General features: G+C 27.2%; 3 protein-coding genes across 4 annotated transcripts; 2 read left to right on the top strand and 1 right to left on the bottom strand.

The window, feature by feature from the left end:
- Positions 1-186: 186 nt before the first annotated feature.
- On the top strand, positions 187-12688 carry LOC105248947 (protocadherin Fat 4). The gene is made up of 18 exons (XM_011254048.3): positions 187-977; positions 4062-4172; positions 6664-6950; positions 7055-7147; positions 7227-7334; positions 7589-7690; positions 8263-8388; positions 8643-8837; positions 8932-9019; positions 9386-9495; positions 9581-9727; positions 9825-9939; positions 10017-10086; positions 10296-10400; positions 10487-10660; positions 11009-11250; positions 11557-11828; positions 12196-12688. Exons 2-18 carry the CDS (start codon positions 4106-4108, stop codon positions 12283-12285), a joined length of 2391 nt encoding a protein of 796 aa, XP_011252350.1. The 5' UTR covers positions 187-977; positions 4062-4105; the 3' UTR covers positions 12286-12688.
- Positions 12689-13759: 1071 nt separating this feature from the next.
- Positions 13760-17364, top strand: LOC105248949 (oxidized low-density lipoprotein receptor 1). 2 transcript variants are annotated; one of them, XM_011254051.2, is made up of 6 exons: positions 13760-13944; positions 15309-15394; positions 15704-15913; positions 16047-16151; positions 16336-16627; positions 17176-17364. In XM_011254051.2, the coding sequence occupies exons 2-6, from the start codon at positions 15316-15318 to the stop codon at positions 17330-17332; spliced, it is 843 nt and encodes a 280-aa protein (XP_011252353.1). In that variant the 5' UTR covers positions 13760-13944; positions 15309-15315; the 3' UTR covers positions 17333-17364. The 2 variants fall into 2 exon arrangements, with proteins under 2 accessions (XP_011252353.1, XP_011252352.1); XM_011254050.3 differs by lacking the exon at positions 13760-13944 and having other exon boundaries at positions 15070-15394.
- On the bottom strand, positions 16487-22219 carry LOC105248978 (nicotinamidase). The gene is made up of 6 exons (XM_025410219.1): positions 22109-22219; positions 20517-20963; positions 19404-19665; positions 18793-18939; positions 18104-18459; positions 16487-16642 (listed from the first exon to the last, which is right to left on the bottom strand). Exons 2-6 carry the CDS (start codon positions 20744-20746, stop codon positions 16639-16641), a joined length of 999 nt encoding a protein of 332 aa, XP_025266004.1. The 5' UTR covers positions 20747-20963; positions 22109-22219; the 3' UTR covers positions 16487-16638.
- Between the last annotated feature and the right edge of the window lie 1277 nt (positions 22220-23496).

Below are 23496 nucleotides of genomic sequence, written 5' to 3'. Positions count from 1 at the left end.
TAATTTTTTATTTCTCAGGAGATCTCAAGGAAACTTGAAGACCGGGAATATTCGCACTCCCATGCTCCGGGAAGGTCGATGCAAGTCCCTGTGCAAGGGTTCCAAAGATAGGGGTCAGTGTGTACGTGTTCGAATATGCACGCATAAGCATAGTGTCTGTTCCCCTATCGTATATGAAAGCAAGCACCTGTTCGCGGTGCAATTTCAGGTGGACGTTTCTGTTGGCCGCCGCAGTCCCCCCCTTTCTGACACAATAGGGAGCCAGCCAACTTCCCGAGTGCCCCTCCGGCCGCTTTGCTCTCAACGGCTCCGTTTTATAGTAAAAAGTTCCACAGCCCTACAGCACGTCGTAGTCGTAGCCGAGTTTGATACGAAATAGATCCAGATCGGTGTGTATGAAGTGCAATGTATAAGAAACTAGTGCAAGGAAATAAAACAGCTAAGATAAATAAATAAAAAAAAGAATTCTGGAAACCTCTGGAAAAAATGTCTATAATTGCATAAAAGAATAAGTGATTTTCTAGAAAGCGATTCAACACAGCAAAAAAAATGTGAAAACTAAAATGTAAATCGTGAATAAAAAGTTTAAGTAAAATTTTGTGAATATTTAATTTCTTTAAAGAGAAGATAAAAGACTGCCGCGTTTTTTTATTAAAAAAATTCAGTCAAAAAGAACTACATTTGTGATAAAATTTGAAAAATTTGTTCTTATGTTTGTTATGTATATGAAGATACCGTGAGAATTAGAAGAATGACTGGTCGCGCCGATCGATAAGGACTATTGAGGGTGTAATTTGTGAGCCCTTTGTGTTTTTCGTTATAAAAGGCAATAATTAAGAATATGGTGAATCAAGAAAAAATTAACAATTCATGGGATTTACTTTGGTAATGAAGAACTGGTGGTGTTAAGAAAGGTCTTTTATCTTCGCAAAATCATAAATACACGGACGACGTGCTTTTTCCGAGTGCATTTTGTGGTGAGTACCATTTGTCACAATTATTTATTATCATTTAATTTAATTTTAAAATACTGTTATGTTCAAAAGGTAACAAACTATATATAACAATATTAATTAAATGCAATCTATGATAATATCTATTAATTGTTAAAATTTATTATTTTTCTTGTTCAATATTATTAAAATCTTTTAGATCATCAGTTACAAATATATCTAAAGCGAAAATATAATAACTAAATTAATTATTTTAATTAAAGCATATAAAAATATAAGAACAATACAAATTATAAGAAAGTATACATTTTTGAATAAGCATTATTTTATGTATAACTTCCACTTTTATGCTATACATTATAAAGTATAATTAAACAAACAATATAATATAACATGATCAAGCACGATCGTATAACAATAATACAACAATTAAATATCATCTTGAATATTGCTAAGTAAAGTCACGATTGTTAATTTTTCAAGCAATGATAAAATAATTAATCGCAAACTTTAATCAAAATAAAAGAGATCAACATGAAAAAATTCAAATCATCAAAACTGTCAATATCTAACCAATTCTTTTATGTAGTTATATTTGCCGGAGTCGAGACCGGAGGCCTTTACGCCGGTTGCTCATCACGTTGCGTTTCAATTTACGGTCCGTGAATTTAAGCAGTACTGCGGCCCACATATGGTCAAAGTATCCGGTTAATATTTTTTTTTATAAATATAAATAATCAGTTTATTCATATAAACAATTTACCAAGATTTTCTTACATTGTTTTTAATATATTCTTCATAGCCTTTTAACTATTTATATCAAATGACGCTAAAAACGTGGGAAAAAATACAATACAGGCCATCCTAAGTTTATAAGAAAACATTTTAAAGAGAAAGAAGCGGAATTGAAACTTCAAAACATTTCTATCTATAATCATTATAAATCAAAAGATTATAACAAAAGTTTCCCCAAAAAATTATATCAAAATTTTTCGCAAAAAAAGAAGTAATTTATAATGTTGAGATAATATGGAAAAAATTGTTACTTACATAATTCCAAGCAAAATAATAATGAATATTAATTAAATTATTATTATTATATAGTTATAAGCATATAATACTAAATTATGAAAAATATTTTGAACTTAATTAAAAATGTTCCTTAATATTATTAATATTATTTAAAAATAAAATATATATAAAAATGCATAATATTTTTTTACTCATATAAAATCAATATTATATACTCAACGACATGCATTTCCGGAATTTCAATGTAGTGAGCATACTTTCTTCATATCTTTTACTTCAAGATAAAAATTTAATTAATAATAATAAATTAATACTTGTATATTTAAATAATAAAATTCTTATATTAAAATACAAATACTATATTTATCTATTTGCTATCAAATGAATGGCAAAATGTAAAGATGTAAATAAACGTTAGTCGGTCGCACTTTCTCATATTAATAAGCTTGAAGAAATCTACTTCCATTTTTGCCATTCAATTGTAAAAAGAAACATTGTGTTGGGTAATTTCAATATCTTAAACTCCAATAATGATCATCAATCTTTCGATATGACGTCACTAAAAAAATACATAAATTGCACAAAAGGCGACAGTGCAAGGTGTAAAGAGTTGTCTCCGGAATTAAATTGCACGAGTCATTCCTGATGACGAGTAGTCCTACATAGCCGTAGCTCCACGTAATAAAGGAGTTTCTCTACATGCTTTCTAACCACGCGTTATGCTCATTCTGCAGACACGTTTCGTCGTCGGACGAGGTGGTTGTTTGTTCATCGCTTATGTCCTTCTACTCGTCTGTTAACCTGATGATAAACTTGATGTTACTTGCACATTACTGATAAATTGTTACGTTTAATGGCATGTTCTTACATCATCTTGTTGAACACTAAGATATATGTAAATATAAAATAAGCAATGCTTATGAAATTGTTATCTTTAAAAGAGAGAGACGCTATTATTATTTTTACTCTATCATTCTTCTCCAAAAGATATCAAAAAATTCAAAAAATGTTTATAAAAAATAAGTAAAAAATATTCTAAGATTTGAAACGTACTTTCAGTTTCACGAATCATTTCAGTTTCATCCAAGTTTTCACAATTCTGTAATTATTTTTTTAATCTTGTTATTATTTTCTTCCTTACCAAACTTATTTTATTATTTTTCAAATAATCTTTTTGATGTGAAAAAAATTCTGATAATTTACTTATTTTATTCTGATAATTATTTCATTGATTGAAAATTAATAGAAAATTACAATTTGACGATACGTAAATTTTGTAATTTTTTATTGTTTTGGTTAATTATGAAAGAAAATTAAGTTTTATTCTTAAAATTGAAAAGCCGGAAATCTCTTAACATTAAATATATATATAAAAAAAGAAAGAAAATTGTAGATATAATAAAAAAATAATAAAATAGTTGTTTTGTATACAAATTGCATTACATAAAATTCTTGCACTTTCATGTTATTATATCACATATACATTATATGTTGTTGCAACATCAATGAAAAGTGAATCTTAATAATAAATATACATGTTAGATAAATTTATTAAAAATAATTTAATTATTTAATAATGATCGCAAGTGATGATCGAAAAATGTACTAAATTTTATTATTAATTAAACTTAAAATATTTGACATTTACAGTATTTCGAAGCAATTAATATAAAAAAGAAACAGTAACAAACGAATTATATATTATAATTAAAAACTTTTTACTTTTTACTTTCTATATAATTTTTGTAAATATATATATATATATATATATATATATATATATATATATATACTTATGATATCTTATATAAGATTTTTTCGCGACAAATAAGAAATTCCTGAGCGAAAACCAATAAAAATTCTGTAATGATTCCAAGAAAGCAGATATAATATAGGACCGTAGAAAATATTATTTCCTCGAATACGATAAATAAATCGAAATATCTTCTGAGAAATTTCATTCCCACGGTGCATGAGAAGATTAAAGAAAACTCAGTTACGAATGACAGAACTTGAATTTCTCATATCATCCTTCTCGTTTCCCGTCATTAATTTTCATCCATATTTTTTTTATAGATGTACCGATCGATGGAATCGATGGACGATGATTTTGAATTGCCATGGGACGAAACATATTGAAGATCTTGTTGCTTCTCTGTTGCATACTGCGACCGCATGTCGGACAATGTAAGTCTTTTTTCATTAATTTCTTCCTTCACATATCTCTGTCCTTCGTCTTATTGCATCTTGTATATTTATGGAAATTGATGAAGCAAAATATAATAATATAGTGCTTCATATAAAAAAGAATACATTATATATACTTCAGAATTTTTCAATAATTAAAAAAGATTAATGAAAGGTGAAAGTAAATTTATAATTTTTAAGCCCACTTATACTATTTACAATAGACTTTACAAATTATATATTTATTTCGCTTTCTCTTATTAAACCTTCCAGATCTATTTTTATCTAAATTATTAGTAAACGTGTTTACGTCTTTTGCATAAATCGCATGGAAAATGCAATTTATGTTTGCATTAGTCGTGGGTGTTTTTGCGCACGATCGAATGACGCTCAACTTTTGGTCCTCGTCTATGCCAGGAAAGACGTTTGCGAAAGGCAAACCCGTAACGATACGCCATGAGTTCGCGACCGGAACTTCGCTCCAAGGAAGCGCATATATCTACCCTCTCACACACGCGTTAAATAGCCCACGCATATTCGCGTATGTATCCGATATGTGTCTTTCCAGCGTCCAAATTTCCGTCAATCAATTGGGAAGAATGAATGATGTCATTGAATGGCATAGTGTCTAAACTTTTGCCGCATAAATTTCACAATAAAATGTTTGAAATGTTGAATGAAACTTTTCTTCCAACAAAAAAGATTATTTTCTTCCGCTTGCGACATAGTTCCATTATAATAATGATATGAAAATGTTCAATTACGATCATAATATAAATTCAGACTTGCTAGTTAATTCTGTTCTCTTCGATTTTATCTTATTAATTTTGTTCATTATATGCTCGTTATTAAGATAATAACAAAATCTGGTAAAGCTCTATAAATACAAGTATTAAATTATTGCTGTTTTACTCTTCGAAAGATTACATATGATTATAATGATCGATAAATTATGCATAAACTGGACTTGGAAGTCTTTGACAAGATAAATCGTAACAGCGAAACGAGGCGCAAAAGCGGCTATCATGATTTATGTTAGCATTAGAACTAAAGCTGTTGTTAAGCACGAACAGCTTCGCCACCCCTTATATGCATTTTATCCAACGTGCATTATCCGGTTATTACATGTATGAATAATAATATACGAATATATGATGATATTTATTCCATTATGTAGATAACATATAGCAACTCTTTTTATTTTACTAATTTTTTTCAATAAAAAATACTTTATTTTCTACAAATAATATTCTTTTTCAATAAAATATGCATTTAATTAAATTTCCACAAAATCTTTATCTTTCTTGCAAAAAGATACGTATATTTTTTCTCGGAAGGATTTTAAAAATATCTCTCTATATACATAATATACATTTATTTTTAAACGATTTTATTTTTAAACGATTTTAATTTAATAATATTTATTAAATAATACTTATAGCTAGTAATTTAGAAAAGTGTTCTCGCTTTCTTATTACGCTCTAAATTACACAGATACGTTATGTTTACGGTAAACTTAACTGCATTACGATGTAACGCTTCTGGAATGCATGTATTTGTGCAGGATCGTTTAAAGTCATTAAAGCATCCGTAATTAATAACTGGACAATGAGTATTACAAGCAAGTATGTGTGTACATTAATATTATAAGTATTATTTTATTAGATATATGTATGTGTGTGTGTGTGTGTGTAAATTAATCAGTAATAATAATAATAAAAATTTACATGTTTTCTTGTGCTATTTTTTAATGCAATTATTAGATTATTAATATAATTATATGTTAAAGTAAATTATACAACTTTTTTATTAATTAATATTATTAATTAATATATGTTTTAAATTCATCAATGGTCAATCGTTATATTCGCTTCGATCTTATGTACCGTTAGAACGAGAAACCCCAGATGGAGATTCTCACAAGATCATTGTCCCACGGTCCTTTCATCATCGCTGCGATCCGAAACTTGTGTAGTCCATTGAATTTGTAACCTATTGAAAACCGGTTATCCGATTTCAACAGGAAACTGCAATAAAGGCACTTATCTGATATTATATCTATTGTATATAATTACAATAACATGATTTTTTTGAAAACTGAGAACTGAGAACAGTACGTGCATTAAATTCATAAAATGCTATTCTTTTTATAAAATTTAAATATATTGTTTTATTAATATTTATAATTTTGTGCTTTATAATTTTCCTATTAAATGTTTTTCTTTAAATGTTATATTAGAAGAATTCAGAAAGTATAATATAATTCTCAAAAGTTTTATATGTTCTAAAAAGTTTATGTATTTCTTATTTTCTAAAAAAAAAGAGAAATACTTGCAATATTGCAATACTTTTATTAATTGTAGAACGATTCCACTCCTTTCTCCTTTAGAAAACTAATCCTCTATTCCTTTTACTTTCAGTAATAATGAATTTCTGGTTCAACGTACATATTTCATAATGTATGCCGACAATCGCCCGATTTTCTTTGCAGTAATTCAAGACAAGCGATGCTTCCTAGAAAACGGAGCTACTGCGGCGCATCTCTTTGTCAACGAGGATCTGCCTGTCGGCGGCATCGTGGGAGTTCTAGGAGTAGTGGGTGACCCCGGACTGCAAGGTGACATCGAGCTCAGCTTGCAGGAGCATGACAGCCCTGTCGCTTTTTCATCTTACTCGAAGAATTTAACTCTCATTAGACCTCTCGATAAGGAGGGCGTCGAGGGACCAGCAAGCGTCTACATCAATGTTATCTGTGAGAAGAAACATACCTTAGATCCAGTAAGACGATTCCTCTATTTTTATTGAATGATGGATATTATCTTATTATTTTCTTATTATTTTTACTATCGTTTATTAAACATTTATTTTTTTTATGTTTAAAGGGATTTATCATACCAGTGAACATTCGAGTAACCGACGCAAATGATAATTCACCGCAATTTATAAATGCACCTTATGTGTTGAATATTTCTGAGGTAAAAAGATTTTTCATTTTAATATTTTAATATTAATACATTGCTCTTTGACGTGTGTAACGTGACGTGAATATTTCAGGTAACCGTTCTCGGCACGAGAGTCCTACAAGGAGTTCGAGCTGTTGATGCTGATCAACCAGGACCATATTCTACTGTGCAATACGCAGTTTTATCAGGATCTTATTCGGTATATTTTATAAATATTTATACAATTCTAAATTATTTATCTCATTAATAAATTTTTTACCATTTTTCTGTATTTATTATAATATTTATCTCACCATCTTTTTTATTATTTGCTTTATTATTAATTTATTTCATTAATATAATTTTGTAACTAATAATAATTTGTACTTAATAATAATTAATAATAACTTTATTTGTAAAAAAATGTAGTTTGAGGGAGAGAGATAAACAAATAATTTTTATTTTTATGCACAGGATTATTTTGTTTTTGTAAACGCTTTGGAAGGCACTCTCGTACTAAGGAAATCGCTTGATTACGAGACTCTCACCAATTTTTCTGTTGGTATCCGCGCACAAGTAAGTTTATTTGCGTATTATTTTAAAAGATTAAATAAATACATTAAAATTGATAAATGCATTATAATTAATAAACACATTAAAATGAATACGCGGCTTTCAAAAACTTCATTATTATTTTATAAATTTCACAGATTATACTACACAAAAGCGAATATTTATTGCATAAAAATTTCGTTTTTTCTAATGCAAAAATATGATTTGGATTATGATTGACAAAATTGACCAAAAATTATATTCTTTATGATTTGCAAAGATACATAAAACAATAACAGAACTTAAAGTGTGTACTTAAAGTAGAACTATAAATGGATCGCTATAGATTTAAATAAATCGATTTAAATAAATTGATTTATAATTCATGCGTATCAATGCGCAACACTGAGCAAGTAGATTATAAAAAAGATTCTTAATCGAAAGATCAAGCAAAATAATGCTATTTATATCACGCTTATTGTACTCGCACAATAAAAGCTAAAAAAGTGTTTTCCCTTTCATTCCAATACATATTTATAAAATATAGCTACTTTTGAATTGCGACCTAATATCAGTAATAAATTTTGTTTTTATAGGACCAAGGTAGTCCGCCACGTTCGTCTATGACGACATTATACGTCAATGTTATCGATGCTGACGATCAAAATCCAGCTTTCTTGAATAATCAATACAAGGTCGCTGTACCCCATCACGTGAAGGGGGTAAGACTGATTATTTATTTTCTTGCTGAGAAATTCATTTCGTCAGATTCGATTTTATTTAATAGAAGATACAAATTAAACAAAAATAGATTTGATTATTTTAATTATGTACAGACATACATTACATATATTATTTTATATTAAATATTTAAAAAATAAAAGAAGGAATAAGATATAATAATAAAGAAAAAATTTTGAAGGAAAAAAAATAAAAATTTAATGTGAATTAATTTAATATAAATACTAATTCTTAGAGAAAAACGTTGAAAGTGACTCCTGCCGCAATAAAAGCCGTAGATCAAGATGTTGGAATAAATGCGCCAGTTCGATATACCATTCAAGGTGGAATCTTACCCTTTCTGGATTTAAATCCTGAGACTGCTGAAATCGTTATGATACGATCACTGCAGGATCACGAACTAATGACGTCAGCCACTATCGTCATTAAGGTAGAATTTTGTCATTAAATTTATAATTTAATCAAATCCTTGACATTATATATAAAGTTATAATAACAATAAAATATTGTTATTTGTTAAATAGGCTACTCAAGTAAATAATCTAGACAGATATGCCCTTGCCACAGTTATCGTATCGCGAGAAGATGGCTATGGTGTTGGACCAACAGCAGGTATATATATTTTAATTATTTTTCTTCAAATTGTTTTTTTTATGTGACATACATATGTTTTATTCACATATAATACATATGTTTTATTCACATATAATAATTATCACATATTATTATATTTATCATTATTTAATCATTAAAATAATTGGTTTGCAATTAGTTTGCATTATTAAATAATTACGATAGAAACTTATTATTTATATATTCTTCACCCAAAATTTAATTTATACATATATAATTTCGTATGCATTGAAAGATTGAAACTAAAATGTAAAATAAGAGACCAAAATAATCGAATCCAATTATTATCGGTTTAATAACGTATCTTGTGTCAAATTAAGATGATGTTTATCTTATGCATGCTAGGTGGTCGATTACCCGTGAAATTCGTGCTAAAAGATCATCAAACGAGCATACCGGAAAACACACCGCGCGGAAGCATTCTTCTAACAACGAGAGTCAACAAAGCCGATCCTGTAAGTAGTATAAAAATTCGCTCTAACAATAAATATGTAAGTAAACTGTGACACAGCAGCGTAGTATTTTAGCCTTTAATCCTAGGATTTAAGATTTTGGTTGGTGGGTGCGGCCGAGGATCTGGAAAGATTCTCGATCACTAATTCTGGCGAGTTGATTCTCAAAAGTAATTTGGATTACGAGGAGCGGATCCAGCATAATTTCTTGGTTCACGTCACAGATGGATATCATGTATGTCCTTTTAGGATTTTTACATATCATAACTTTTATAAATCGTAGCTTTTTTCTATATCATATCTTTACAATATATATGTAAATTTTTTTTCAGAATGATACATCACGGGTGAACATTTCAGTCGAAGACGTGAATGAGTGGGAACCTCGATTTCGATATACCAGCTACGAATTTCATGCTCCTTCCGCGAGAGAAGGCTCTATCGTTGGTAAGTCTTCCCTTTATTGTAGTAAATATCGAACTAAATTTCTATTGCACGATATTTGAATTGACATAACTTTTCAGGAAGATTGATAGCAGCTGATGGTGATACAGGCGATAAAGTCAGTTTATCTCTCCAAGGACAAGATGCGAAGTATAAATTATATATATATATATATGAAAACAATATTACACGAGAGAAAGCAATATACATTACATTAAAATGTTATACTTTAAATATAAGATAATTGATATATAAATTCTAAAAAACAAAATCTTTCAATTCTAATAAAATACATACATATTTATTTACTTATTCTTTATGAATTATTTTTAATATAATTACATAAATCGTTCTTTCAGATCTTTTCAGATTAAAGACAACGGAGAATTAATGCTACGATCATCATTTAATGGATCTGTGGCTCGATTTATGGCGGTGGCTTTCGATTCCGGAAAACCGTCCAGGTATTTATACATTTTTCTGTGATTATTTAATTCAACGTTAATGATCATTCTAGATATTAATCTGCATTCGTTTGCGATTTTTCTAGATACAATACGGTCCCGGTAATCGTACATATACCAAATAGTGGCTCATTGCCTATTGCTGCAAGAGCTGCACCCGCTTGGCTCGGTAATAGTGTGCTATTAGTTGCAATCTTTGGTGCAGTTTTGGGTCTTCTTGGAGTCGTTATACTCATTCTCATTCTTTATATTTATAAGCAGTGAGTAAATTTGATTAACATAAATTCGAAATAATTTTATATTGATTAATTAGAACACTGAATAATAATGTATTTTTACAAATAGCATCATAAATTAAATTTATCAAAAGATTACTAATAAGTATGCATCTTTATTGTCGAATTATTAGATAATATATCAAATTTACATATGTCATTACGGAGAACTAAAGTCCTATTACAGATTTGATATTATTGATTGTGATATTGTGATTTTTTTCGATGCATCTTCGAGACTCATACATTCATATAATTAAAGTATCACAAATTGAAAAAATTTTTTTAAAATTAATAAGAACGTAAGGCATATTTAACTTTTTTTTCTTTAAGCAAAAGACCCAAAAGTGGTGGTTCGGTCAGTTCTGTAGGTACGGCATATCGCGAGAAATCACCGGTCCCCTCGGCTCTGAGCCCGATGCCGCAGGTACTAGGTGCCAATGTTATTCAAGACGCTTTAGAGATCCCGCGAAATCGAGTTCACGATAATGAGAATGATAACGATAGTCATAATGATATCGATAATCCCGTTTTCGGAGAAACGAATGAAAGCTCATACGGCGCTACAATTAAAAGTATGTCCATATCTACATATCTACACATAAATAATACAATATCAAGCAATCTGTCTATCCTTTAATATTTATAATAATTTAACGCAATTTATTTTTCATTTCTTAACTTTATACATCTATTTTACATACGATCTTTATGCATCTATTAAAGTAATAAAAATCAAATTCAATTTCTGAAGTAAGCTTTTTTCTACAAAATTTGCCAACGTTATTTATTTTCTTTTAAAAGTTCTGAAATTTTTTTCTAAAGTTACATGTTTATCATCAAACATTTATAACATTAATTTCTTTCTCATCTTATGTTAGGTATAGCATCAGCGAGACAATTACCATTATATGCTAAACATAAAGTGGCACCCGCCCCGAATCCGCCAACTTTATCAGCTACTTCGAATATTCCCAATATTGGCGGGTTAGTGCAAAATATGAATGATTTGAGTGCTAGGACTAATTTAGATGCTGGATCTCATGATTCTTCCAATTATTCGGGAGATCCTCCAGATTCTTTGGTGCCAGCCTGGCCTGCTAATTCAGCCTTGCCGAGAATTAAAAAATTGTCTTGGGATGATGATGATAGGGTAATTATTTCTAAATAAACTATAGACTATGAAAAAGAAGTAAATTTCACATTGAATAGTGAATTAAAAATTTTATATTTTTTAAAATAATTTTTGTATGCGTAAAATGATATTTCAAGGCATTGTTTTAAAAGGAAGAATTATATCACTGTTAAAAGATATTTTGTTAACATAAATAATTTAAATAGAGCAGTATTTTCCTCTCTCTTTCTCTTTCTACTTACTACTTATTAAATGATATGCTTACAAATAATATATGCACAAAAGAATAATTAAATCTACGTTTACTCGAATGCAAATATGTGATGCAACAATAAAGAGCAAATAAATGGAGACCAATAGAGATAGAAATTTTTTTGTTTTCTAGACCGTGGACAGCGTCGAAGTCGCAGCGGAAACGCGAACCGGAGACAATCAAGCGGGCAACGAGAGACTCAATCTCACTGTGTATTTTTAATGATCAATTATTATGTAAATGGAACGATATCGATGACGGAAGACCATCATAAACGTTGTTTGACCAATTTAGTTAATAAAATTCCGTTGATATCGGAATTATCTATGAATGAACTTTGATGCATCGCAATCATGTGACCTTACACGTGTATTCGGTCCACGGAACATCTGTGTTACCTACGTTATATCCTGCGCGGCAGGGCGTTAACTCACATCATCCCAAACAGATTACCTCCGTTATCTATTTGACGCGACATCGATCTCTAATTGCGAAAAACAATAATTATTAAAAACACTGAAAACAAATAAAGAAATTGCAGAAAATACGGAAAAACTTAATATATATTAAAATAGAAGAAAGAGAAGAAAATAAACCGAAAAGATGATCTAAGTATAAATCTGAATGAGGCATTTTATAAACATTACTAATATTTAGAAAAAAATAATAAAATTTTTTTTTGTAATTGTAATTTTGTATTAATACATAAAAAACAATATTGAGAATATATTATATAATTTTTAATAAAATTATATAAATTTTGTTAATAAAATTAATAACCTACATTTGTAATTTTTATATATAAAATATTGTATTTACGCTTATTATTATACATTTAAATTATCACAAACTTTTAAACCGCGAAATTTCACTTTGTCAGGATTATTTGAAAAAACATTCAAAGTATCATGGTATAAATGTCACGGAGATGATTAATGCATAAGAAAACAGATTGCAATTTGTGTAAATCGCATATTGATACGAGAAAGTATGATAGTTGATTATATAAATATTGCTATTACTAAAAAAATGAATGAAGTTATGTTTGCACTTTATTAAAGTCGCAAATATTTGAATACATTGAAGAAATTGGGTCAGTGGGTTAATCTTAGCGAGTATTTATACAACGAGTAAACGAACGAACATTCACTCAAGATTTAAAACTTATGAAAATCTATGATTTTCGTCAAAGATAATAAAAAATAACGGCAAACATAATATTGCAAGAATGCATCATCTCGTTATAAAGACGAATCGATTTATACAAATATCGTTTTTAATATTTTTTATATATTGTAAATTTTTTCATTGTAAGTAAGCAATTTTTTCGACATAATAATTTCTATAATATTAGTTATATGATATTAGCAATATGATAATAAGTTACATTTATATGAAAAATTTTTTTAAATTTTATTATAAAAGTTATTAAATATGATACCAAAAGAGAAGTCATAACAAACTATTCTGATTCTAAAACGTTTACAATAATTTTAATAATTATATTTTTTTATCATAAAGATTGTTTTATATTTGTTATCATATTTATTAATAAGCGCGAAAATATAAATAATCCAATTGTTCTATTAATATGTATTATTATATACAAGTTATGTATTTCATAATTTTTCATTACGTAAAAAAACATTTATTTCTTTGACATTCAATGAACAAGACTACTATTACGATCGATGGATCATCAAATTCCATCTGCTGTGGGATTGTCGAAGAAAGTGACTTGACTTCTAAGGAAGGGAGAAAGTGACCCAGAGAGGTCTGGGCTATGACTCTGGCATCGTCATCCAATCTTTTCTTCTCAGTCGTCTGTGACAAACGATTGGATGTGGAATACTGACTGTAATATCAAAACAATTGTTCCATGTAAGTGAATGAATTTATATTTATCCATGTGAGTGAATTTATATATATCACAGAGACATATTCGTTAGAGAAATATTCGTTTATTTTTTTAAAATATCTAAATGCAACTGTAAAGAAATTTGTCGTGCAATTTCCATTTCGAAAATTCGACGTTCTTTATGCATAAATTGTACATATATAAAATATGCAATTAAAATAAGTAAATATATATATATATATATATATATATATATATTTGTGTATATATACGCATGTGTCTTTTAATACTATATATTTTTCACTAAGAAGTAAAAAATGTTTCTTATTAATATGCAAATTAAAATTAATTTTTTTTTTAATTTATTTAAATCTTCATGTAAATTTAAAATCTTCTTTTCTTTACTAAATTTTTTAATATTTTGATAACATCTTGATATTTCTTACGATATATGTTAAATTAAAGAAATGAATATTAAATGTTATGTGGTACATTCTAATAACAAACACAGAAATATATTCAAATATATTTATACACGTTGGACTTTCAAGGTTAAATTATGTTGCCGGTCATTTTAGTAAATGATGCTCGTAAACAAGAATTGTGAAACAGTCATCGTTTACCGTATCCGTTTCCGGTATCTACTATACTAGCTTTTCTAATTTTATTCATTATGCAACAGTTGCCATCACGAACGTAATACATACTATAAAGAATCGTAAAGAACCAATTTTTTTCAGAAGAAATATTTTTCAGAATATCGCATAATATATATGTAGGTCTGTAAATATTTATGATAAATATATAACTATCATTTTGTAAATCAGTGACTGTCACAACGAGAACCAATCAAAATTAAATGATCAAATGCAATACAAAGAATTAATACAGCTATAAAAATAGTTCTACTTTTATATGAAATAAAATAATTTGTTATGCCGTTTCTTTTTCTATACAGCATCTTTCTCATTATTTATATCATGATGCAAGCATTCAAATTTTCTTAACTTAAAGACAAATACTTAAAATACAAATATATACACACATTTATATATATATATATATATATATATATATACATACATATTTCAAAAATTTTTTCATAGATTATATCGTTATATTATTTAATTATGTATATTATTTAGTCATTTATAAACACACATAATGAGATCGAGATTTTTCAACGTATTCATTTGCATCCGGGTATTTGCTATTTCAACATATCGCCGTAAACTTTCCTGGAGAAAGTCAGAGATACCGCAAACATCATTTCAAGCGAAAAACAGAACGCCTTTATTTCGTTTGCTTTATATTTCGCGAATTAAATGCCGGCCTTTCAGTTCCTGCATCTTCAGAGATCTCATCTGCTGTATTTCTTTGATCTTAGAATCACGATGGCGAGCAAGACAGTCATGCAATTATATTCTACAATTATGCTTATCATGTTGATAGCGATTATTAATGTAGTACGTGGTACGTATTATCATAATTTATCTATATTTTTAGCTATATAATTTTAATTTATACTAAAAAAACAGAAGAATAAATAAATGTTATCTTGGATTACTAGGTTTAAGTTAATAGAAAATTAATAAAGAAACATATATATTCTTTTATTTAAAATATTATCTTTTTATTTCATTTTTAATTATTATTCTGCTATTTGCATATTGCGTTATATTCTTATTAAATTAAATTGTTAATTTTTTTAACAGAAATATAAATTTTCCAATTTTAAATTAGATTTTTTTATATATATTTTTAATATCATAATTTTGCTAGAGTCATCCTCTTCCCAGTCAGAGTTATCACATGTTACAATGAATCATGGTCCGTGGGCAGAAGTCCTTGAAAATTGGATCACCCTTCAATCCAACAATTCTCGTGCCGCACGCATAATGAAAATTGGTGATAAAACTGTGACAGTGTCGACCAAAATCTCCACGACAAATAAAATAAAAGATGTTTCTGAAACCGATCTACAGCTCTTTGGTATGTTTAATAAAAATTTTGAAAAAAGAAAAACACGAAAAAATAATTTTCTAAACGTGTTAATATAATTTTGAAGCAATCACGTTAGTAATTAAACAAAATAGATTTAAGATTCTTGAATGAAAATTCATAGAGGCAATCGAGAAATTGTTCTACGAAGTGGGTCATTTAAAAAAACGTCTAAGAAGAGCAGAAGAGTTGTTATATTACGTTATTTCTGGGAACAATCAAATGAAAGGTAAATTAATTAACAACATTAAGAGTTAATTTCAACATGAGAAATTAATAAATAATTATAATTAAGGATATATTTCTTTTTCAATTCTCAATATTTAGAAAGAATTAATTAAATATTAAGGGGAAAAAATAATTTTTTATTTATAATACATATCCATATCATGTTTATTATTATTTTTTTTTAGAACCATGTCCTGACAATTACACAAGAATGGGCCGAAATTGCTATCATTTTAGCAATCGCGATTTCAATTGGAAATCATCAGCCAGTCTTTGTCGTGGTTTGGGTGGGCATTTAGTCGAATTCGATACGATCGAAGAGAGTCAAGACGTAATCGCTGGTTTGATGTCAGATTCAAAATTAAAGGGTAAAAATTTTTGGACGGGAGGTCTAAATCCAGGACTTGTATGGATCTGGGCTAACAGTGCTAGACCAGTCCATCTAGATACTAAACAGTCTGTCATTGGTGATGGCAGGTTCGTATCATTTATCTTGAATAGAATATATATGAATATGTAGAGATATATATTACTTTTTATACAATATAATAATTTATATATATATATATATATATATATATATATATATATATATGATATGGCAAAGTGCTCGTAAAAATGTGCTCAAAAAAATCAAATAAATATCAACTGTATGTATATGATTCTTAATTAATAAAAATTTAATTATTTTTATTTTTATTTATCTTGAAACATATAAGCGCAAATAGGAAAACTTTATTATAAATAATTAACAATAAATTCTCATTGGTAAAAGAAATAGAATTATTATTGACAGAGAAAAATAAATTATCTCTTCGTAAAATGCTACGATTTCATATTTCGTAGAACCTTGAAAATCTAGTTGTCTATATTTAAAAACCGGTTATCTTATCGTGTATGCAATGTTTTGTGGACAAAATGAATAGTTAATAATACATAATTATGATTTTTTAACAACGCGTGACGCTTCACACTACCAGCTTTGTTAGACTAAACTAATATTTGCATTATAAATATTTTTACAGATGCTTAAAGTTAACTTTCAATGCATCATCGAAGATTTATTCCTACAGAGGTGAGGATTGCAGTTTGAGACAAAGGTATATCTGTGAATTGACAATCGATGACGAATCAGCAAACAAGATCGAAAGAATAGCACGATTGATTGATAAGGATAATTAATAATAAAAAATAGAACAAAAATAGAACAAAAAGGACACATAAATATTTTTTTATATATATTACATTTTTTAGTAATTTATATAGTATAAAAAAATTTATAAAAATAACTATCGTTTAATTTCATTTTTCATCATAAGCAAAAAAAAGCATCCTTTATTCCTTTTAATGCTAACTATACTACGGTAGATTTACTCTATGTAGGATATAAATAGATCTTATGTAAATATCAATTTAAATAAATTGTATTATTTAAATATTTTTATAAGTATCTAAGCAAACTATTCTCAATTATTCAGATTACTCTCTCGAAAAAAATTAATCAAAATAAATGAAAGAAAATTTTAATTTTCTCGAAATGCGTGTGTGCATGTGTATATAGTGTATATGTGTGTATAATTATTTATTAATTTCACCTGTTAACTTTAAATTCTTATTTTTTCATTTCCATTTCAACATTCTACTATATTATAATGTGACAAACATATGAAATAAAAGAAAATTCGTTTTAGAATATGTTTGTAAAAGGACAGATGTTAAAACAGGAAGAAAGAAAAAAATTAATTTAATTGTACAAAATCATTATCTGATAACGAAATTAAGAAAATTAATTTTGATAATATAATTTATGATATTTTGTTAGATATGATAATTGGATTTATTATATTTATTTATTGTATTGTTTAGTCTTCGTAGAGTTCAATTAATATCGGAAATTTTACTATCTATCAAGGAATATAATGGAAAATTATATAAGTTCTCTTTTCAATTCACCTGCTTCTGGCAGCATGATGCGCCATTATTAGGCTCTGTTTATTTTCGTTTACCAAGGACAAAACGTAATCACTAGACGTTATTAAACCGCCGTTCTCGGTAATCAGATTTTTGGAAATCATTATATCATCGGGTTTTACGCCACGACAACAATCATCAACGACGGCTAACCGATAACCATATCGTAAACCATTCAGACATGTCTCTTTCACGCATACATCATAAGCTATACCGCAAACATATAAATGCGTGCAACGAATATTCGACAAAATTTTTACAAGCTCTGAGATACCATCAGTATCCTTTTCTCCAAATGCTGAATATGAGTCTTTGTCAGAATGCCAACCTTTACGCACCTAACATAAAGAAGAGAAGAGAATATTTAAGCATAATAAGATAATAGATAAGATTATCTCTATAGTTATATAAAATATTTAAAAAATTATATACAAGGACACAAATCTTTTATGAAAAATAATTTGCAAATATTAAAAAATGATTAGCTTTTAGAAGTTTATATTAATGAAAATATCTACAATTATTTTAACAATTAGCAAATTAATTTTTTCACGAATTAAAAAGTTTTAAATAAAATATAGAACATATAAATATTTAGTAATATTTTTATTCTTTCAGACAACAATAATCTTTTCCGTGAAATTAATCTTTTCCGTGAATTAACTTATTACCAGTTCAGAAGAAGGTACGATCAGTAAATCTTTATGCAAATCGGCGCCCCAGGTGTTCATAACGCAATGTCTTGGCCAAAGTATTTGCGTTATATGAGGTTGCAAAAAAACGATGGTATCAAAAGGTTTTGCCATTTTCTTAGTAATCTATTTCAAATTCATTATAAAAAAATAAGAGATATTATAAAAAAATAAGAGATATTATTTTAGATTGTTATCTAAATTCACCCATAATAAAAAATTAAACTTATTAGCTAAACCATATAACAAAACAAAAATATTCCTTAAGAATTGTTTGAAATTTTTCTTTAAATGTTTTTATAAAACTACAGTGATTTCGTTTTATTTTGAAATGTAAAAAGAATGATTTTGTATAAAATCTTTTGAGTAAACTCTTTTGAGTAAACTCTATTAATATATGAAAAAAAAATAGATAATATTTTATACAATATTTGAAAAATTAAATTAAACTAAATTAAACTAAAACACACACGCATATACGTGCCATATACACAAACACAATATAAAATATAAAATATGTTTCTTTTTATTTTATTCTTAGAATTATTATCTCAATTAAAACGTTTGATTATTTCATTTAATTGTATTACCTTAGATTCGGGATGAAGTTCGCGCATTGCCAAATTGTCAAAAAAGCTGATATGATCCTCGGGATGCCAATCCTGCGAATATATTACCTTATTCCAATGACCGTCTTTTAAAAGTCGATTTATCGGTTCTACTACTTCTACTCCGTCTTGCCCATAGCCGCATTTTCGAAGAGCCAATGTGCCATCAATGAAATCGTTTTGAACGTCGACGATCAATAAAACATTTACGGGATATACCATCGCATGTATCCATTCATAGCATCTGCGCAACAGGATTTCATTATGAAAAAGAATACGAACTTTCTCTAAATAATGCATATTTGATTCCTTATTATTCACACAAAATAAAATGTTAGTCAGAAAACTTGAAATTCCAGAAATATTATATTATTATATACATATCATTTATGACATTGATTTATTTCATAGAAGTCAATATCATACACACATCACGTATGATATTGATCCATAATGTTAAATATCAAAATTTGACATTTACATATATTCTTATTTAATATTTAAAAATTCATATGATATAAAAGAACGTTTATGGCATCATATTGAGATAAGGAGAAAAAAGAAATATTATTTTATTGAAATTATTACTGAATTTGCATTATGTCAACGTTACATATAAGGAGTAATTGGCATTTCAAATTGCACCAGCATAATTATACGCGATAATAAAATATTATAAAGCCGATAGTCAAATAAGAGGCGGGGGGGGGGGGGGGAAGAAGACTAGTCGCTGTATAAATCTATACTTTTATACTTAAACAGTTTTTTAACTATGACTTCTAACTGTAATTATTATAGTGTATTTGCGCTAAAAATATATATTCTATTTTTACGTTTAATCTCTGTTTTTAATCTCTGTTTTTCAAGATATACATTGATTAAATAGTTATCGTGCGAATAAATAAATATCATATCTTTGAGATATCTTTAAATTAAATATATTTAAGAAATAGCAAAAAATCTGTTTTTTTTCTCCAATTTTATTTTCTTAAATGTTGTTCTTTTTCATGTTTCTATCTCCTTCATTCGTGTTATGTCCTCACCCCACCTCGAATTTATTCTTTCTTCATAGGAGGGATGATGTTGCGCACGCACCTGTATAAATCCTGCTCGTTCAACGTACCGTCTCTATCCACGTCGAATAGCTCGAAAATCTCTCGTACTCGCCACTCGTGCTCTTTGACCTCGTCCGTGCCAAATAAATGGGCGCAAAGCGTTTGAAACTCCATATAGTTCAACATTCCATCGGCGTCGACATCGAAATTCGATAGAATCGTTGCTGGAGATGCCCAAATATCTTTCTTCGTCTGAGCCATGTTTGTCATGTTCTTTCACGTGTCACTTTGTATTCCTCGTTTATTTATATCGTAACGAGTATGCCGCTTTGAGCACTAGGAACCGATTGTCGTTTCTTTCGCTCGTAGCCAGGTGGTCAGGTAAATACATCGATCGATGCTGCCATTACTGCCAGACTGCCTACCACGTCGCCACGGAAAATGTTTGTAAATCTGTCCGCAGGAGTGAGGGAGGCCTTTTGTGTCTCTACAACACAAAAAATCTCTTTAATCTCTCATTTGTTGTTGAAGAAAATATTCCTGCTTCTCGAAAAAAATTTCTATTATATATAAATTTTATTTTCATTCTATTTATATTTTTTTTAATTTTTATTCCATTCAAAATTTCTAAATCTTCTCTACTTATTTTCTTTTCCTTCTATCATGAAATTATTTAATAAATTATTTTTTTAAATATATAAATATTCCTGAGAGAAAAATAAAATATATGTAAATTTTAATAAAAATTTTCTATTCTAAAAGCGAGAGAGAACAAATTTATGTCACTTTATATGATAAGGATATAGTAAAGCTATTATATTAATATAAGAAACATCATTTTATAATAATCTTTGTATATATATATATATATATATATATATATATATATATATACATGTACATACATGTGTCTATTAATTATAAATATTCTGTATCATACATGTAATTTTATTAATTGTAAAGTTATACTATATTTAAACTAAAATTGGCCCTTAAAATATCTAAAAAAAGAAAACATTAACATGTTTTAATTATTATATCAATTACATATTAATGAATTATCTTTTCGTAATCATTAAATTTGCTAAATATTTTAAATAAGAACTTTGAAGATTAAAACTTAAATTTTATTGGAGTGTGTTTATTGCTTTTTAAAATATCGTAACTAATAAAAACTATAATTTTTTTTCAATTTATAAGTAGATTAATATACAATGCGTGAATGTTCTATGAAGCTTAAACAATACTTCAAAGTCAATATTGTTTCTGATAATAAATACAATAATTATGTGATATTTAGTTTTTAATACGCATAAAATTTATAAATAAAAAAGTTAAAAATAAATAGTAAATAATTTTTTTTGCATCAGTAAATGCTTGAAATGTTATCCTTTTATGTAAAGATCTATTTACTAAACTTAATGATTGTTAATTTGTTTCAAATATTTTTAATATATTCGCGAATTATTGCAAAACTTTTAATATGACGAATAAATTGTTTGATAAAGTACTTTTCTAACATTTATTTTTAGCACTTTTCTTTTAGCTATTTCTATAATATACTTTAAAAATTCAGATCATAAAATATTCGCACCTAGATTTAAATTCACCATACATTTTTTTATTACATACTTCAGAGATTTAAGCCAATCACACCAGTAATGAGATAATTCTTCGTAATAGTATGTAGCACAATTGCAATATGCTTTTTATCATAATTCTTTGTATCAGAATGACAATCTGCTCTTCCTATGTAAAGGTCTTTTTTATATTTCCTTCCTACCTTTATCCGACATACATTATCTTGTTTTATTTGTTTTGTTTACTAAAATTTGTTATTGATATCAGATAAAATAATTTATTATTTTTATAATATGTTCCCCCTTTATAATATATTTTTTTAATTTATTATATTTTTTAATATATGTATATAATTTAAATTTTCCCAGCAGTTTATAAAACGAAAGGGAGACGATGATAAAAATAAGACAAAAATTAAAGCGAATGAATGAGAATAAGAAATCAAAGTTTATGAGCGCTAACAGATGTCAACCAGATGGTCAGACTCATTCAGGTAAGAACGTTCGCTTGCTCGAAAAATGGTAAGAATGAGTCACAAGTAGTGTCATAATAAAATAAAAAATTGTTCATAAAGATCATATGTGTCGAAATAAATAGTTCTTTTTATGTATTATTAATCGCGTTTAACAATGTAGATTTTACGGAAAAAGATTAAAATTTAAAAAATGCGCTGTTTTTCAATGTCATAATTTAATATGATTACAGTAAGAAACCACGAATTATATTAACATATGAATCAGGTATTTTTTGTTCAAAAATTCGAATTAATTATAATATATATATATGCATTTTTTGCACATATAATCATATTCCTCTCTCTCTTTAATATATATTGAAAATATATATTAAATATAATACAACAAATATAATACAACTAAATTGCCACCAATCAAATCTGCAAATTTTGCTGTAACAAATTGTTTTGCCATAACAGTAAAAGAAATATAAAATATTTTTACTACAAATAAATTATTTGGTGAAATAATTAGAAAATCTATTAATGTATATATTAAATTATTTATGTTTTAATAATCTTTCTGATTACTATCAATTAGTTCAATTAGTTTCAATTATCTTCTCTATAATTGTTATTTTTCTTAATAAATTGATCTATATTCTAAAGCTAATATATAAATCTATTTGTAAATATAAATAATTAATAAACATAAATGAATATTGATATATATATATCAAATATATATCATGAATTATTAGATATACACATTAGATGTGTTCTAGATGTAAGATTTTATATTATGTGTACATATCAATTATAAGGTGTGTTAATACAGTTAGAAATTATGATTAAACAACCATTTCCATACATAAATAAATTAATCTAATCTTCAATACAGTATATTATACATATTATTACATAAAAGGCAATTTTACAAATATTTTAATATTTAAATTTTTAAAATTATTTGACAATGTAATGC

The sequence above is a fragment of the Camponotus floridanus genome, unplaced genomic scaffold, assembly GCF_003227725.1.
Source record: "Camponotus floridanus strain SB8 unplaced genomic scaffold, Cflo_v7.5 scaffold30, whole genome shotgun sequence".
In the NCBI taxonomy this organism is placed as follows: Eukaryota; Metazoa; Arthropoda; class Insecta; order Hymenoptera; family Formicidae; genus Camponotus; species Camponotus floridanus.
Note: the sequence above shows the minus strand (reverse complement) of the source record. Positions and strands in the feature narration are given on the sequence as shown.

Coding starts and splice junctions, on each gene's coding strand:
- LOC105248978 (XM_025410219.1), bottom strand. CDS start 20,746: ATGACAAACATGGCTCAGACGAAGAAAGATATTTGGGCATCTCCAGCA. Junction 18,940..19,403: donor AACTTCATCCCGAATCTAAG/GTAATACAATTA, acceptor AATTTGAAATAG/ATTACTAAGAAAATGGCAAA. Junction 18,460..18,792: donor TCGTACCTTCTTCTGAACTG/GTAATAAGTTAA, acceptor TCTTTATGTTAG/GTGCGTAAAGGTTGGCATTC.
- LOC105248949 (XM_011254050.3), top strand. CDS start 15,247: ATGCCGGCCTTTCAGTTCCTGCATCTTCAGAGATCTCATCTGCTGTAT. Junction 16,152..16,335: donor TGGGAACAATCAAATGAAAG/GTAAATTAATTA, acceptor ATTTTTTTTTAG/AACCATGTCCTGACAATTAC. Junction 16,628..17,175: donor TCTGTCATTGGTGATGGCAG/GTTCGTATCATT, acceptor ATATTTTTACAG/ATGCTTAAAGTTAACTTTCA.
- LOC105248947 (XM_011254048.3), top strand. CDS start 4,106: ATGGGACGAAACATATTGAAGATCTTGTTGCTTCTCTGTTGCATACTG. Junction 9,728..9,824: donor ACGTCACAGATGGATATCAT/GTATGTCCTTTT, acceptor ATTTTTTTTCAG/AATGATACATCACGGGTGAA. Junction 10,661..11,008: donor ATTCTTTATATTTATAAGCA/GTGAGTAAATTT, acceptor TTTTTCTTTAAG/CAAAAGACCCAAAAGTGGTG.